The 16,535-nt window shown below is 41.9% G+C and overlaps 1 protein-coding gene across 1 annotated transcript in view; it reads left to right on the top strand.

Moving 5' to 3' along the window:
* Positions 1–16,535, top strand: part of RPRD1B (regulation of nuclear pre-mRNA domain containing 1B) — a 58,356-nt gene that overhangs the window by 29,675 nt on the left and 12,146 nt on the right. The window contains exon 6 of the mRNA XM_069546954.1: positions 1,145–1,320. Coding sequence (XP_069403055.1) covers positions 1,145–1,320 — 176 coding nt within the window. The remainder of the gene's footprint in view (positions 1–1,144; positions 1,321–16,535) is intronic.

Raw genomic sequence — 16,535 nt, forward strand, 5'->3', positions numbered from 1 at the left:
AAGTGTTAACCTCACTGTCCCCACACATCATTAATTACATCAGATTTTTAAAATACAAATCATCCTTTGTCTTTTCTTGCTTCTGAGGTTGAGTGTGGTTCACCATTTTTTCCCAAGGACACCCTTTCTTGTGCTTTGATTCTTCTGCAGTTTCTTCCCCAATGAGTTGCAACCCATTAATTAGGCCTGAAGTCAGTCTGGTAGATAATAACCAAGCTTTTTCTTTTTTTTTTTTAAATGAGATGGCAGATAGAATGCTCTGCACACACTGAAGGAAATATTGTCTAATAAAACTTTGGTTTCTTTTTTAATATATATTTATATAAAGTGTATTTCTTAGCATGGGTCACATTCAAAAGCATTTAAAAGCTTCTGTCTTATCAGACTCTATATTTTGCTGAACAAGAGGTTTAATGCTTACACAGATTAAGAAATATAATCTTACAGGTCCATTTTATTTATTTATCTTTAATCAAGCTTTTTGTTTTTCGTCTGTTGAATTTGTTATAATGTTGCTTCTGTTTTATGTTTTGGTTTTTTGGCCATGAGGTATGTGGAGTCTTGGCTTTCCAACCAGGGATCGAACCCACACCCCCTACGTTGAAAGGTGAAGTCTTAACCACTGGACCACCAGGGAAGTCCCTATAGGTCCATTTTAAAGCGATGGTTTTGAGTCCACAGCTCCTCAGCAAAGCCCATGATACTGAATCTGTTGTGTAGCTTTTATTGTCTTAGTTTTCACACTCAAGAAATGGGTGCTTACTTTGTATTTCAGATGGATATGCAAAGAATATTTAATGATGTAATATGAAGAAAGCAGTTTTGAAATTTTCAGAGATGGAGAAATATTGTTTCACATATAACTGTAAATCTCTCTGTATAGGAATAGGCATTTGGAAGTCCTTTGTCAGATTCACCTCTTTGTACAATTGTCTCATTTCAGGAAGTTCAGAAAGGTCCCATTTTGTTGACAGGAGTAAGTACCTTTGATTTTTTTTGCCAGCCAGTCCATTGTGTACAGGTTCCAGCCTATTCTTGGACTTGGGTGTTAGGGGAGAAACTGCTAACCTCCCCCAAAAGTCTTTGCAATTATGCCTGTGTCATTATTTATTGTCTCTCTCTTTTTGGTCTCATTTGTATTTAGACAAAGAGGCAGCTGAACGTCTTTCAAAAACAGTAGATGAAGCATGTCTGTTACTAGCCGAATATAACGGGCGCCTGGCGGCGGAGCTGGAAGACCGACGCCAGCTGGCTCGGATGTTGGTGGAGTACACCCAGAACCAGAAAGACGTTTTGTCAGAAAAGGAGAAAAAACTGGAAGTGAGTACACGGCAAGGCAGACCCAAACTCCCCAAGTTTACCTTCCTGGAGCCCACATTAGGAGGGTTTCATTATGCCTTAATTAGCACATTTTTTTCTTTAAAACATTCATGAGACGAGAACATCCATCAGATACTGTAATGATTTAAACGAAGTCGAAAATTGAAGTCATGTTTTTTATATGTCCAGGAAAGAACAAAGTGGAATGCAGAAAGCAAGCAATGAAGTCTTAAATCACAGCATTTAGGGTCTCATTGCTTTAGTTTGAACTCATATTTCAAGAAAAACAATTGTAGATTGAGGTTTGAGAAGAATAGGCATTCAGCACAGCCAAGGAATGATTGCATTTGGGAAATGCTTAAAACTTCCTTTTGGATTATATTGAGATTTATTTTCAACTTATATCCTTACTAAGGCCAGTAAGTAGTGTGCCTCCAAGGTCTGTCTGCAGTCTGTTCTAGAATTCCACATAAACCTAATAATGTTTGTGGAGCCCAGTTCTCAAACTGTAGAGAAGCAGCTGATTTTTATCCTGAGTTGACATTGTCTGAATGCCCTTGGAGAGCGGCTCCAGAACTAGTTTCTCTCCATGCATTTGTCTGGCTTAATTTAATACCTGGTGGTTTATCTCAGTCCTTTGATAACTGAACCAGCAGTTTGGATATCTGGGAACTTTTGCTTGCATCCTGCAGCTAAGCTTCCTTTTAAGGAATGTCTGCCCTTCTTTTTTTCAAAGATATATAGAGAAGAATTGCAACCAGTGGCTTGGGAAGGGAAGACAGTTTTGAGTTGAAGAATTAGTCACTTCTTGCAGGAAACAAGAGTAGATCAAGGAGGGAGGGGATTGTCCCCATCTGCCAACCCTGCACTCAAGAAACACTTTCTCTGGCCCAGAGGGACGGAAAGTGAGCTAGCCCTGAGGCTGCCATGATTATGTTTGCCTTTCAGCACGGTCATTTGACTTGTGCAGGGAAATGAAAGATGGCGCTTCTTCCCATGTCGTTACTGCAATGATTACGAGAGCTGTGATGGGCAGTGTTAGTGGGAACTTCATATTCCTAGCCAGCTTGAAAGTGGAAGATGGGAAAGAGATATAAAAATAGTATGGCTTAGATTTAGAAATCAACACTGACCAGAAATCCTAAAGGGAGTTTCATAGGCAGTACCAGACGGTCATTTATCTGAAATGCTCATCTTTCACTGAGGAAGCATTTTCAGCCCTGTGCCCCGGGACTAATAAGAGAGTGTAATTAATGATTCTGGTTGTAAGTCACCATACCATCTGTTGAACTGCCCCTTGGCGACGCATTAAGGGCTTTCTCTGATCTGTCAGACATTGATTATCATGAGCAGCTGCTGTTGGGTGGAACGTGGCAGGCTACCATAGAGGACAGTCTTTGAGAAGGAGATTGGGTTGGTAGAGTGAGTTAACTCTTTGTTCGTCTCCTCTCCTCATGGTTGCACTTTCCTCCCTATGTTTCTTCTGGGGGAATCTTCCTGGTTTCTGTAGAACCAATGGTTTGCTAAATGCCCCAGGAGGTCATTAAGGCAGAAATGGATCAGAGATTTGGATCCGTTTTGTTGCTTTCCAGCCCCAATTTTTTTACTGACTTGGGCATTGGAATTCCATCGCTTTAAGAATCAGAACAGGTATGTCCCATCACCCGAAAGTATAGATTCTGAACTCCCAGTTCTTATCCCAAACCATGTCTGTCAGCCACACGAGTGAAAACTATTCATTGTAAAAATGGAGCTAAATTTGCTACATTTTAAAAAAGCAAACTGTTAGATATAAGATGTTGAGGGATGGTTTTCATTCTTTATCCATGTTTGCTAAAAATATGAACAGTCTGCTCCCTAGAATCTGAGATTTTTTTTCTCATATCCCATAATAGAGTGATCTTAATTCCATTATATCTTTATGGTGATGATAAAACTTAATAAGTATGTGCCACTTGAAAGACACATTATTACTATGATTTCTTCTAAATCTTCCAAAAGTATCTTATTGATAGGGACAGTACATAAAGTATATGTATTTTTTTAACATTCTTTTTTTTTTTTTAACATTACCAGTCTTTGTTTTAAAACTGCCACATCAGAAGAGTAATGAAATCTGCTTTTATTTTTTAATCTTTTCATTGCCATCAGTGTATGAACATGGAATTCTTAGACCTCTGGAAATGTAGTTACTTGCTTGAGAGTCTTTTTCTTCCCAGAGTTCTAATTTGATAACACATAACATTTTTTTCTACAGGTTTATATCTTCCTTATATAATGAGTGTACCTCTTTATTCTTTCACTCGAGAATTTTATCTTAGATTCTCAGCGTCTCCTGAACTTTGGGATAGAAGTGTAATAATTCAGAGCCTAGGACCATTCAGACCCTGAGACGCAGAAGACAAGAGTTATGGCTCCCAGAGAGATTGTGTTTCTTCCCTCAAGGAAATAATATTTTTGCATAAACAGGATGGTTGAACATAAAACCAAACCAAGGGATTGTATGTAATATAGATCAAGGAGACAATTGGCAATTATGATTGTGGTTGCAGTTAAGATTGTGGTTTAAGGTTAGGTCTAAACTTCCTGGCAGACTTTTCATAAGAGGAAGTAGCAACTGAAGAAGGGAAATACACTTGTAAATGGAGAACAACCAGACTGGTGCAGACAGATGAGTGAAGGAAGACAAAGACAGAAGGTATGGGAAGCGGGGTCCCAGAGCCCTCCCTTGGGAATTAGGCATCTTACTCTTTCAACAACAGCAAAACTCTTTTAGCAGCTGCTCATTCAGCCAAGAAGTTAGCAGAACCCATGCCAGGCAGGAGATAAGTGGAGATGAGCAGGATATGTGCTCTCCCTCAGTGAGCTTCCACTCTAGTACAAGCAAGAATGAAGTTAAAGTAGAATGTTCTCAATAAGGGGAATACCTTAACTCACTATGTCTAAGCTAGAATCAACTGAGGAAAGTTGAAAATGTTATTTGTTTAATATACTGATTTGATCAGACATTTATTTAAAATAGAAGCGACTTATAAAATACGCAGTTTTTGAACAATGCTGTGCTTTCAGTGGGCTTCTCTGGTAGCTCAGTGGTAAAGAATCCCCTTGTCAATGCAGGAGGCATGGGTTTGATCCCTGGGTGGGGAAGATCCCCTGGAGAAGGAAATGGGCACCTACTCCAGTATTCTTGCCTGGGAAATCCCTTGGACAGAGGAGCCTGGCAGGCTACAGTTCATGGGATTGCAGAGTCAGATGCAACCTAGCAACTCAACAACAATGCCTTCAGCAGAGCTTCCACAGTTCACTAGAATAGGTGTTCTTTGGCAGCTCTTACAGTATCAGGAACGTAATTTTTTTCAGTAAATATTTGTTCTGGGAGTGAAATTCATCACCTGATACAACCTTACTCAATGAAGAGGGTTTTTTAGGTTGCATTTAAAAACTAATTCTTGGTGGTAAAGACTATCTATATTAGTAAAGAAAGGTGAGTATTTGATGGAAACTGGGTTTCCTCCTCTGTATTTCTTTTTTTTTTTTTGCCTTTAAATAGAATCATGACTCATTTTTTCTTTACCTATTTTTTTTCTTTTCTTTTTTCCCCATGCTATTGCTTTTGGATGTTATAATAGACATTGGCCTTAAACTCCAGGCAAGTTAGAAGGAAAGCTGCTTAATATTTGTCATGCTTTTGTCGTAAACATGAGAAAACGTAGGCATGGGAAAGAGGGCATGCAGCAGGAAGCACAGATAGCAGCATGAAAGGGAGGGTCAGGAATGTGGAGGAGCTAGAAGAAAGTGAGTTCAGAGAAGGCAAAGGAGCCAGAAAAGCCTCTAAAACTTCAGTTCTTAGAGCAAAGGGAGAATTTGTTTCTGGGGGACAGAGGTGGCCATCAGCCCCAAGTGATTGCTAGAAGCTCACAAGCCGTACAGTCGGGGGGACAGAGTTCCAGTCTTGTCACTCTGGAGAAAGCCTGATGTGGTATGTTCCATCTGGGTGTATGCAAAGGGGAAAGACAGCGAGGGAGGGAAATCTTATTTGTACATGCAGTGAAAAGAAAAAAATCAAAATGGGGAAGGTGCTCATAATTTTACCACCTTGACACATCAGTCCTTTTTTTTTTTTTAACATCATGGTGGTTGACTGTTAACATTCTAGCGATGCTTTAGATCTCTGTGTGATGTCCCTGCCAGTGGTACACACACAGACTGTATGCCACACAGGGACGAGCTCTGGGGAACTGTGTTCCTATCTGCAGATGTTTTAAAAATACGAGGTGAAACATGAAAATAATAACCCTTTTAAAGTATATGCGTTTCAGTGACACATAGTACATTCATAGTATTGAGAAACCACCACCTGTATCTAATTCTAAAACAATTCACTTTCTGTCATACCAAAAGAAAACCCTATATCCCATTAACCAGTCCCTCCCTGTGTGCCCCTCCTCCCAGCCCCTCATAACCACCAATCAGCTTTCTGTGCCCATGGATATGCCAGCGCTGGATATTTCATATAATTGGGTCTGGCTTCTTTCACTTAACATGTTTGGGATTTATCCAGATTGTAACATGTATTAGTACTTCATTTCTTCTTATGGCTGAATTGTCCATTTTATAGATATGCAAAAATGTCTACCCATCAATTTGCTGATGCACGGTTGGGTTGTTTCCACCTTTTGGCGGTTATGAATAGTGTTGCCGTAAACAGTTGTATGGAGAAGGCAACGGCAACCCACTCCAGTACTCTTGCCTGGAAAATCCCATGGGTGGAGGAGCCTGGTAGGCTGCAGTCCATGGGGTCGCTAAGAGTCGGACATGACTGAACGACTTCCCTTTCACTTTTCATTTTCATGCATTGGAGCAGGAAATAGAAACCCACTCCAGTGTTCTTGCCTGGAGAATCCCAAGGACAGGGGAGCCTGGTGGGCTGCTGTCTATAGGGTCGCACAGAGTCGGACACGACTGACGCAACTTAGTAGTAGTAGTAGTAGTAAACAGTTGTGTATGAGTTTTTGTGTGGACATATTTTTATTTCTCTTGGGTATATGTATACCTGGGAATAGAATTACTGAGTCATAAGGTGAAGTCTGTGTTTAACTTTTTGAGGAGACGCCAGAACTGGTTCCCATAGCAGCTGTGCCATTTTCCATTCCCACATCCTTGTCAACACTTGGCATTGTCTGTCCTTTTTAAGTTCTAGCCATCCTGGCGGATATGAAGTGATATCGTGTGGTTTTGATTTGCATTTCCCTGGTGACTAACGAGGATGAGCATCTTAGCATGTGCTTGTTAGCCATTTGTGTATCTTTTTTTAAGAGTCCTGTGCCCATTTTTTCAAGTCCTGTGCCCATTTTTGATCTGAGTTGTTTGTTCTTGAATTGTAAGAGTTCTTGGTATGTTCTGAATATCAGACTTCTACCAGTTAAATGTTTTGCAAATATTTTGTTCCATTCTGTAGGTTGTTTTTTCACTTTCTTCAGTATGCTGTTTGAAGCAGTGAGTTTTGATAAGATCTAATGTGTTTTTCCTTGTGTTGCTTATGTTTCGGTGTCACATTTAAGAATCCATTGCAAAATCCAGGTCATAGGAAGAGTTATTCCTGTATGTTCTTCTAGGAGTTTTATAGTTCTAGCTTTTACATTGAGGTTGTTGAGTTCATTTTTGTATATGATGTGAGGTGGGGCAGGGGGGTGTGCATGCACCTTCTTTATTTGCATACAGATACCTAGTTGCCCTAGCACTGGTTGTTGTTCCCCTCTGAATACTCAGTACTTTTGTTAAAAATCGATTGGCCATAGATGTATGGGTTTATTTCTTGACTGTTCTGTTCCACTGATCTGTGTGTCTGTCCTAGGCCAGTATCACACACAACTGCTTTGACCACTGTAGCTTCATAGTTTTGAAGATCAGAAAATGTGAGTCCTCAAACTTCGTCCTTCTTTTTTAGTGTCATTTGGCTGTTCAGACCCTCTTTCAGTTCTGTGGGAATTTGAGGACCAGCTTTTCCATTTCCAATAAAGTTTGTTGGAATTTTCATAGGAGTTGTGTTGAATCTGGAGATTGCTTTGGGCACTATTGCCATCTTAACAGTCTTAAGCCTTCCAGTCCCTGAACGTGAAATGTCTTCCCATTTAGTTAGGTAGTTCTTTAATTTCTGCTGCAGAATTTTCAAAGGCATGCTGGAGCATCGTTTCCCAGTGCATTTGGTTTTACAGAGGCCTTGTTTAGATACTCTCAGTGTCCGGAACCACGGTAGACAGTGTCCGTCTCTCCTTACAGTGGGCAGTGTTTCCCTACCTCTGGAAGGCCTGCATATGTACACATGTGTGTTTAACAAAGTCACCAGGGCACAGGCAAGACTGCCAGCTTTATTCTGCAGAGGAGAGGCCTGGATGTCTAGGTAAGGTCTTTAACAGGATTATGGAGTTGGATAGGACCTCAGAAGGTATATAGTCCAGCTTCTGAATTGTATAGTCTTCTCTTCAGACCCAGAGTTAGCCCAGACCAGAAATACAATTTAAAGCAGACATCTTGTCATTTTATCAAGTTTGTGTTTTAGTTTATTTAGCGTGGTTTTAAAATTTTATTTATTTATTTCATTAGGTCAGGTCACAGCAGAAAGACACTCTACACAGAAGAGTAGCCAGAGTTGATCATTTCAGCAGTCCCAAGAATTTTATTTTAGAGACATGATGTCTCATATAGGGGCATTTAAATGGTTGCAGGAAAGCATTCTGCAATGGCCCCTGTGAAAACCTTTCTGAGTTTGAGAGAGCCCGCTTTGCCGCCAAGCTCTTAAGTACCCTCCTGCCATAACTCTGCATGCTTTTGCTCTGAGAGGAAGGGAGAAATTGGTCATTGAGCTTGGGCCTGTTGCTGTGTCTCCCAAACTTGGTAGGTCACCCTCCACTGTAATGAATAGTCAAGAGTACATGTGACTTTTCCTTTGAGACTCTGGTGGCTCAGATGGTAAAGAATCCGCCTGCAATGCAGGAGACATGGGTTCCATCCCTGGGTCAGAAAGATCCCCTGGGGAAGGGAATGGCTACCCACTCCAGTATTCTTGCCTGGAGAATTTCATGAACAGAGGAGCCTGGTGGGCTATATAGTCGGGGTCACAGAGAGTCAGACACAGCTGAGTGACTAACACTTTCACACTTTCACTTTCACTTATGACAGCACAGCACAGCTGGGAAGGGGGAAGTGGCCCAGAATCCAGCACTGACTTGTGACTTCTTGTATCTGTTTGTAACTTGGTTCCAACAGACTTGAGAGATTCTTGGGCTATAGCTGAGGAGGCACTAACGGCATCTGTTATTTCTGGCGGCATCCCCCACCTCCCCGCAGGGTGCAGATGGTGAAAGGTGTTCATTCCAGTAATGGGATGGGCAGTAGGTAGGGCTAGAGAGCTCCATTTTTGGTCAGCTTTGGACAAATCCTCCCCTTTCTCCGTGGTGAGGGAAGCCAGTATCTCATTGTCCATTACAGTCAGGGCAGATGGGAGCAGGTAATCTAATCCCCCTTTTAGATGAGAAGACAGAGCTCAGCGTTCCTTTGAGCAGTTCAGGGTCACAGAAGGAAGTCAGTGAGGAGAGAACCCCAGTCTGCAGAATCCTGACCCCAGTGATCATCTGCCATGTTCCCTGGGAACTGAGAGGCCCTGCCTGTGGGTCCTCTGTCTCGCTCCCGTCCTTAGTGTGTCATTTTCCCCTCCCTAGACTAGCAGCGCTGTCAGCACCGTGGGCGGAAGCAGGCCAGTCTGCTCACGCTGGTCACTTGATCAGCGGTGGGTTGGTGGAATGGAGTTGTACTTGTGTCCTTCCCCACCCAGCAGGGCTTGGCTTGCTCACTGCTTTTTCACCCCTGCTTTGATGTGTGTCCCCTTTATTTCTTTCTTCTGTTTTTTTTTAAAGTTTCCCTCCAGTAGGTGGGGACTTTTTGAGTTGCGTGGTTCTGTAAGTGATTTGGAGTTTGGAGGCTGTGTTTAATCCTTGGATTCCTTCCATTCTTTTTAGGTACTGCTGACCCTTCTAGCTCAGGCCAGATTTGTAGCTGGAGCTCTTATCTATCAGTGTGTGCACTTAGGGGTGTGTGTGTGTCTTTCTATATTAATCTCTCGTTACTCCAGGGGAGAAAAGTCCCCATATAATGTACTTCACTTACTTGGTGACCTAAGGGCATGGTTCCCTGACACTTGAGACTTTACTTTGAAAACAGTGACGCAAATTCAAAGCTCTCCCAGCTGTAAATCCACACCTTTAGCCACAGCATTGTTTTCCTGTTTATCAACTTTTGATGGTTCCTCCTCCTTCCCAGAACAGCTCCACTGAGTTTTAGCAAGTGTGTGTAGCACTAATTCTTCATATTTATTTATAAAGTGCATATATACATTGAATCAAAACAGTATTCGAGCCCTGCATCACTGCTTTGTCTGCCAAAATATTCATTCATTCTTTTTTTTTAAACTAACTTAACTTACTTACTTGGCTAGCTGCCTAACTGCACCAGGTCTTAGTTGCAGCATGTGGGATCTAGTTCCCTGACCAGGGATTGAAACCAGGCCCGCTGCATTGGGAGCTTGGAGTCTTAGCCACCCCACCACCAGAGAAGTCCCCAAACATTCATTCTTACTCAACTAATATTCAGTTCTTTTTCTTTTTTGAATTACAAAAGAAGCACTCACAGGAAACTTAGAAAAAATGAATATAAAGAAAAAAAATCATAATCTCACTATTCAGAGATAACTACTTTTAATTTTGGTATATTTCTTTTATTTTTTTCCTCCTGTTTTAAAATTAAAATGATCGTATGTGCCTTTAAAAACTTTACATGATTATTTTCCCTTATTAGCAAAAAACTTTGTAAACATTTTAAATGGTTTCTTGAATATGGTTTGATATTCAGTTACTTTTATTGAAGTTTTTTTTTCAACTTTGGGCTCACTTTTAGTATCTGGATTTTTTAATTCCTAGAAATTTTAAAAAATGGATTCTGTATGTGTGCAGATATCTGCTTGTCTTTAAGTATACTCCAGGTCATATATATTTCAAGGTCTTTGCCTTCAGTAGGCATTTCTGACTTACGGGTTCTTGATCGTTTTCAGAGCATCTTAAGTAGACTAGAACTTCACTGAGCTTTATAGACAGACAGATAGGTAGAAGATACATAGGTATGTGTGTAATGTGTGTATATACCCACAAGTTAAGGATTAATCTTGGTTTTATGAAGGCGTGAATGTTGAAGTAGACAAATTAGACAAATGGGGCTCTCTTCTGGGTTTTAAATTAACTGTTTACGTTTGAAACAGCTGTGTGAAGATGGCAACTACTTATTATAACATTGACTTGAGTGAGCATAGCTTTGAGAGCAGAGTTCAGATTACAGAAATTTGAGCTCTTGTGTCTTAAGTGTCTGTTTGACCCAAGGGGTGCATGTTATTTTGAACAAACCTCTATTTTGGTTTTTATGAATGTTCCTCCTCCTGTTCAGGTGGGCCTTCTGCTCCCACTGTAAGTTGTGGTTTTTGAAGAAAGTGAAACTAGATTATGGCATGCTCTGCAATTTTGTAAGTTGTATCTCTGACTTTGTTTTCCCTTATAAAATGAAGGGCTTAAAGTAAGGTCAGAATGAGTCTTTTTCCATGTTTAGAGGAAAAATTTGCTTGCTTATAATAAGGAGTCAACATGAAACCTTTACAAAGTCCCTGAGCTCCCAAAGGTATGGCACGCTTCACATGAAGAAGTGATGGTACCAGTCAACTTTCTCTGTGACTCTGCAAGCCTCCTTATTTGTTCTCCTCCTTATTCAGATTCTTTCAACGTCTTTAGGAAAAAGTATGGACATCTCTCCTACTCCAGTCATGAGGTTCTTTGAGAATTTTAAGCAGAGTAACTTTGCGAACTTCAACTCAGCAAAAATTTGCTGGTGGCTTTCTAAGCATTCTTGGGGTTTTGATAGTGATTAAAATAGACTCATCCCACTTTTTCCTTCATGGTGTCTGGTAGGCTCTGTTTGGTGCTTTTATTTTGCCCACCATTGTTTCTGCTCTGTGGGACATAAGACTCACAAGGAGTTATTCCCAGAAATATATCATTTAACCCCAGTCAGGATTTAGTGATGAGGATCCGCAGTGCCCATTCCAGGCTCTTGGCGACTTTCTCTACTGAGGCCAGTCAGTGGTTTTGGCAGCCTCCTATCTTTGGCATGGTTTTTCATTTATAAAATAACAATTTTACCTTCACCCGTAATAAAGAGGTAGCGCACAGGACCCCTGCTGCTGCTACTGCTGCTAAGTTGCTTCAGTCGCATCCAACTCTGCGACCCCATAGACGGCAGCCACCAGGCTCCACTATCCCTGGGATTCTCCAGGCAAGAACACTGGAGTGCGTTGCCATTTCCTTCTCCAAAGCATGAAAGTGAAAAGTCAAAGTGAAGTCACTCAGTAGTGTCTGACTCTTCGCGACCCCATGGACTGCAGCCCACTAGGCTCCTCCGTCCATGGGATTTTCCAGGCAAGAGTACTGGAGTGGGTTGCCATTGCCTTCTCCGAAGGACCTTTAGGACCAAGTTATTTTCCTTTCTATGTAAAAAGTCTCCAGTAGGCTGGCTGAAGGGCTCCTTCTCAGCAGGTGTATCATGCCTTGCCTCTCTAATATGGTTTTTATATCACGTTCACACGTGTGTTCACATGAACACACCACGCGTCACTACTACTCTCCCTTTTTTACCGCATCACTGCGTCGTGACTCCCCGTTTTGTCTCTGCTTACCCCACTGCAGCTTGGCAGGTACATCTCCATTACTGTCTTTAGAATCCCCCACCAGGAGCCTGGGGCTTCTCAGATGGCTTGGCAGTAAAATAATCAGTCTTCCAGTGCAGGAGCCTCAGGAGACTCAGGTTTGATTCCTGAGTCGGGTAGATCCCCTGGAGGAGGAAATGACAGCCTACTCAAGTATTCTCGTCTGGAGAAGCCCATGGACAAAGAAGCCTGGAGAGCTACAGTCCGTGCAGTCGCAAAGAGCTGGACATGACTGAGCACCCGCCCACACCAATAGTCTAATCACAAAAGCCTAAAGATATTTCTCCGTCTCGGGCTCTCTTTTTCTTTTCTCTTTTTGGCCTTCTCTGTGGCATTTAATGGGGGCTTCCCTTGTGGCTCAGTTGGTAAAGAATCTGCCTACAATGCAGAAGACCCAGGTTCAATTACTAGATCAGAAAGATCTCCTGGAGAAAGAATGGAATGGCAGCCCACTCCAGTATTCTTGCCTGGAGAATTCCATGGACAGAGAAGCCTGGCAGACTATAGTCCATGTGGTCACAAAGAGTCGGACACGACTTAGTGACTTAACAGTCATCTACATGAAAACCAGGAATCCTAGCCACCAGACCAGCAAGGGCTAGAGGCTAGAAACTATAGCATTTAATACTGTTTATTACTTTTTGTGTGTTTTCCTTCTCTTGGTTTCTGGATCCCACCTTCTGCTGGTTCTAGGCTTTTTGTCCTTTAATGTGCTTTTCTCTATTCTTGCCCAATAAATGGATATTCCTTTAGCTGTTTTCTCATTCTCATTCTCTGAAGTGGCTTCAGCTACCACCTCTGTGCTGATGGCTTCAGTCTAGGTCTATACCTAGATCCTTCCTTAGTACTTAAGACCCATGTATCTAATTTCCACAGACACCTCATACTTAATATGATCACATTCACCATCTTCTCCCTTACAACTGTCGTTCATCAGAGCCAGACTCTGGGCCTCATCCAGTGTTTCTCTTCGTGTTTTTCCCACCTCCCACCTGAGTCACTTCACTCATCTGATGTCCCAGTCGCTTCTTCAGCTCCACCGCTGCAGCTCTGCAAGACAGCCTCCCGCCACCTCTCTTCCACATTGGAGTAGTCGCCAAGCCATTGTGATTTTTATCTCCTCAGTTTTTCTTGAATTTGTCCTCCTTCTCTTCATCTCTGTCTCCACTCACCACTGTAGTCGCAACTGACACCATCTCTCACCTGAGTGTGTGGATGCTCAGTCACTTAGTCGTGTCCAACTCTTTCTTATTTATTTATTTGACTGAGCTGGGTCTTAGCTACAGCATATAGGATCTAGATCCCTGACCAGGAATTGAACCTAGGCCCCCTGCATTGGGAACACCAAGTGGAGTCTTAGCCACTGGGCCACCAGGAAAGTCCCTGAATCTGGAATTTCTGACTCCAGGTTTTTTCTGTTTTACTATGGAGACCTCCCTCCCATGGGAGGGTGACGTACCTTCAGTCTTATGGGAGAGTTAGGAAATGCATTTTACTTCCTTTTTTTTTTTTTTTTTTTTGCTAACAGGAGGAAGTGAAAACTTTTTATTGCTTGTAGAGAGAGCTGTATCAAATGCAGAGCAGTAACCTACAGGCCACCTTGCTCCAGGCAGACCTTTTAGCACTTTAAATTATAACAAACTTAAAGTTATTTTGTGTGAAAAATGCCCTTTGCTTCTCACTGCCCTGCAGGAATACTTGACTCCACCAGCATCAGGCTCAACAGGAGAAAGGGTTGAAAGGTCTGCTTGAACCTTTCATGTTTGCACAGCATCAATAACTTGGTTTTTTATTAAAATGGTTATTAAGGAAATCAGTTTGTGGGGGCTTTATTTGCATAAAGCTTGTGGTTTTTGAAGGCTAACTTTTTAAAAAATGAATTAATTATAAATATACTTCCTGTACATTAGTGGTTTGCTTTTACCTGGTTTTGTATGAGGGACCCATTGTATAAATGGTGTAAGCATTTTTGAGGGACCCAGGTGCATTTTTAAATTAGTCTCTTTTTAAAGCACTTTCACAGGCATCTGTTCAATTGTAAATTTTAGCTTTATTATTACATTACGATTTGAAAATTTGCCCAGTCCCGAAATGGAGTTTGGGCTTCCCAGGTGGCACTTGTGGTAAAGAACCCGTCTGCCAGTACAGAAGACAGAAGACATGTGGGTTCAGGCCCTGGGTCAGGAAAGTCCCCTGGAGGAGGGCACGGCAGCCCACTCCAGTATTCTTGCGTGGAGAATCCCATGGACAGAGGAGCCTGGCAGACTCCAGTCCCAAGGGTCACGAAGAGTCGGACACAACTGAAGTGACTTCACACACATGCACGCAAAATGGATTTTACTTTTGTTAGTTTCATTTTTATTAATTATGTGTGTTGGGCTTCCTTGGTGGCTCAGATGGTAAAGAATCTGCCTGCAATGCAGGAAACCCACGTTTGATCCCTGGGTTGGGAAGATTTCCCTGGAAGTGGGAATGCAACCCACTCCAGTATTCTTGCCTGGAGAATTGGGTGGACAGAGGAGCCTGGCCGGCTATAGTTGCAAAAGAGTCGGACATGATACACAGTAACTTTTCATTCTTCTTCCCTTGCTTTTTCAAATCTCTCTCAGAAGGGGGTTTTTGTTGTGATAGTAGAAGCTCCTGTAAACCTTTTGTGTAGAGGGTCTTCTGGGGAGAAAGAAATACTTCAAAAACACTTTGTGGTATGATTTCCAGTTTAAGAAGCCAGTTCCCATTTGATTCTGCCAATCAGTTCAGTCGCTCAGTTGTCTGACTCTTTGCGACCTCATGGACTGCAGCACGCCAGACTTCCCTGTCCATCACCGACTCCTGGAGCTTGCTCCAGCTCATGTCCATCGAGTCGGTGATGCCATCCAACCATCTCATCCTCTGTCATCCCCTTCTCCTCCTACCTTTAATCTTTCCCAGCATCAGGGTTTTTTCCAGTGAGTCAGTTCTTCACATCAGGTGGCCAAAGTATTGGAGCTTCAGCTTCAGCTTCAGTCCTTCCAATGAATATTCAGAACTGAATTCTTTTAGGATTGACTGGTTTGATCTCCTTGCTGTCCAAGGGACTCTAAAGAATCTTCTCCAACACCACAGTCCAAAAGCATCAATTCTTCAGCGCTCAGCTTTCTTTATGGTCCAACTCTCACATCCATACATAACTCCTGGAAAAACCATAGCTTTGACTAGACAGACCTTTGTTGGTAAAGTAATGTATTGCTCTGCGAATACTTCGAATTGTAGTAATTTTGTCACTTTCCCTCCTGAGAAACACTGTGTGTGTACTTTTTGGAGAGGGGGGATTTCCCCCTCTGCTCCTCTTGTGACTGTACTACTAAAACAAAAAACAAAAAGGACAGAAGGCAGATTAAGAGGAGAAAAAGAAATGTGTTCTTTTTTTTCATATACACAGAGGTCTTCTAAATATGAGACCTAAGAAGTAACCAAAGCAGGCAGCTTTTATACTTTTTACACAGTAAATTTGTAAGGAATGGACAGCACAAAGAAACTTAGGCTTTGGGTGCTTCATTAGAAGAGAATCTAAACAGAATTTGAGTGTGGGGTAGTAAATCAGAGAAGTAACAGAGTTTGTTTATACGGGCTCCTCAGCTCTGAATTCCTGTCTCTGACAATAAGGGTGTCTGTCTTTCCACCTCCAGATGCAGAAAGCAAACCTTTCACTCTAGAGATTTATTTCCTGCTTTTCAGGGAGACAGAAGAGGATCAGAGTTTTTCTTGTTTTTTAATTTCTTATATCAGTGCTTTTCATGCAGCTTCAGATAATTACTATGCCATGGTATACCATTTTGAGGTAGCCCACTCGGAGCCCCAACAGTAGTAGTCCCTTTATTACTGGTTTTGGTAACGGAGCTGAGAGCCACTGAAGACTAGAATCAGAGCCACAGCTTTTTTTTCCATGTATCTTCCCCAGCATCTTAACTCAGCAGCTCCAGCCCTGCTGTGACACCTCAGAAGGGATCATTTTGAAATGTCACAGCTGCCACTAAGTCACATGGAACAATGGAGCTGGCTAGGAGAGAGGTGCGAGTCAGTGATGGGTTTTTAATGTTCCCATGTAGATCCTTGAAAAATTAAAAGCAGCATTCTTATTTTCAGCCCAAAGATTTAGATACTGTATTTTCCCATAAAAAATGAAGGATGAGTTAATTAGTTGTAGTTTAAGGTGAAGCTATGATTTCAAAGTGTAGATTTCTAAGTCTGTAGCCTCAGCAACTATAGAGTTAAGCCTCCTGGAAAGACAAGAGGGCTGAGGGGGCATGTTAAGTAACCTTGGGGTAAGGTTCAGCTTTCCCTTTCTGCCTGGCTACCTTGGCGTTCCTGTGATGAAGCCGTTCTTTGACTTTAATTCAGTGTGGCAGATCACGTTTCAAACTGGGCCCTTCATAAACTT

Source organism: Ovis canadensis, chromosome 13 (genome assembly GCF_042477335.2).
Source record: "Ovis canadensis isolate MfBH-ARS-UI-01 breed Bighorn chromosome 13, ARS-UI_OviCan_v2, whole genome shotgun sequence".
NCBI lineage: Eukaryota > Metazoa > Chordata > Mammalia > Artiodactyla > Bovidae > Ovis > Ovis canadensis.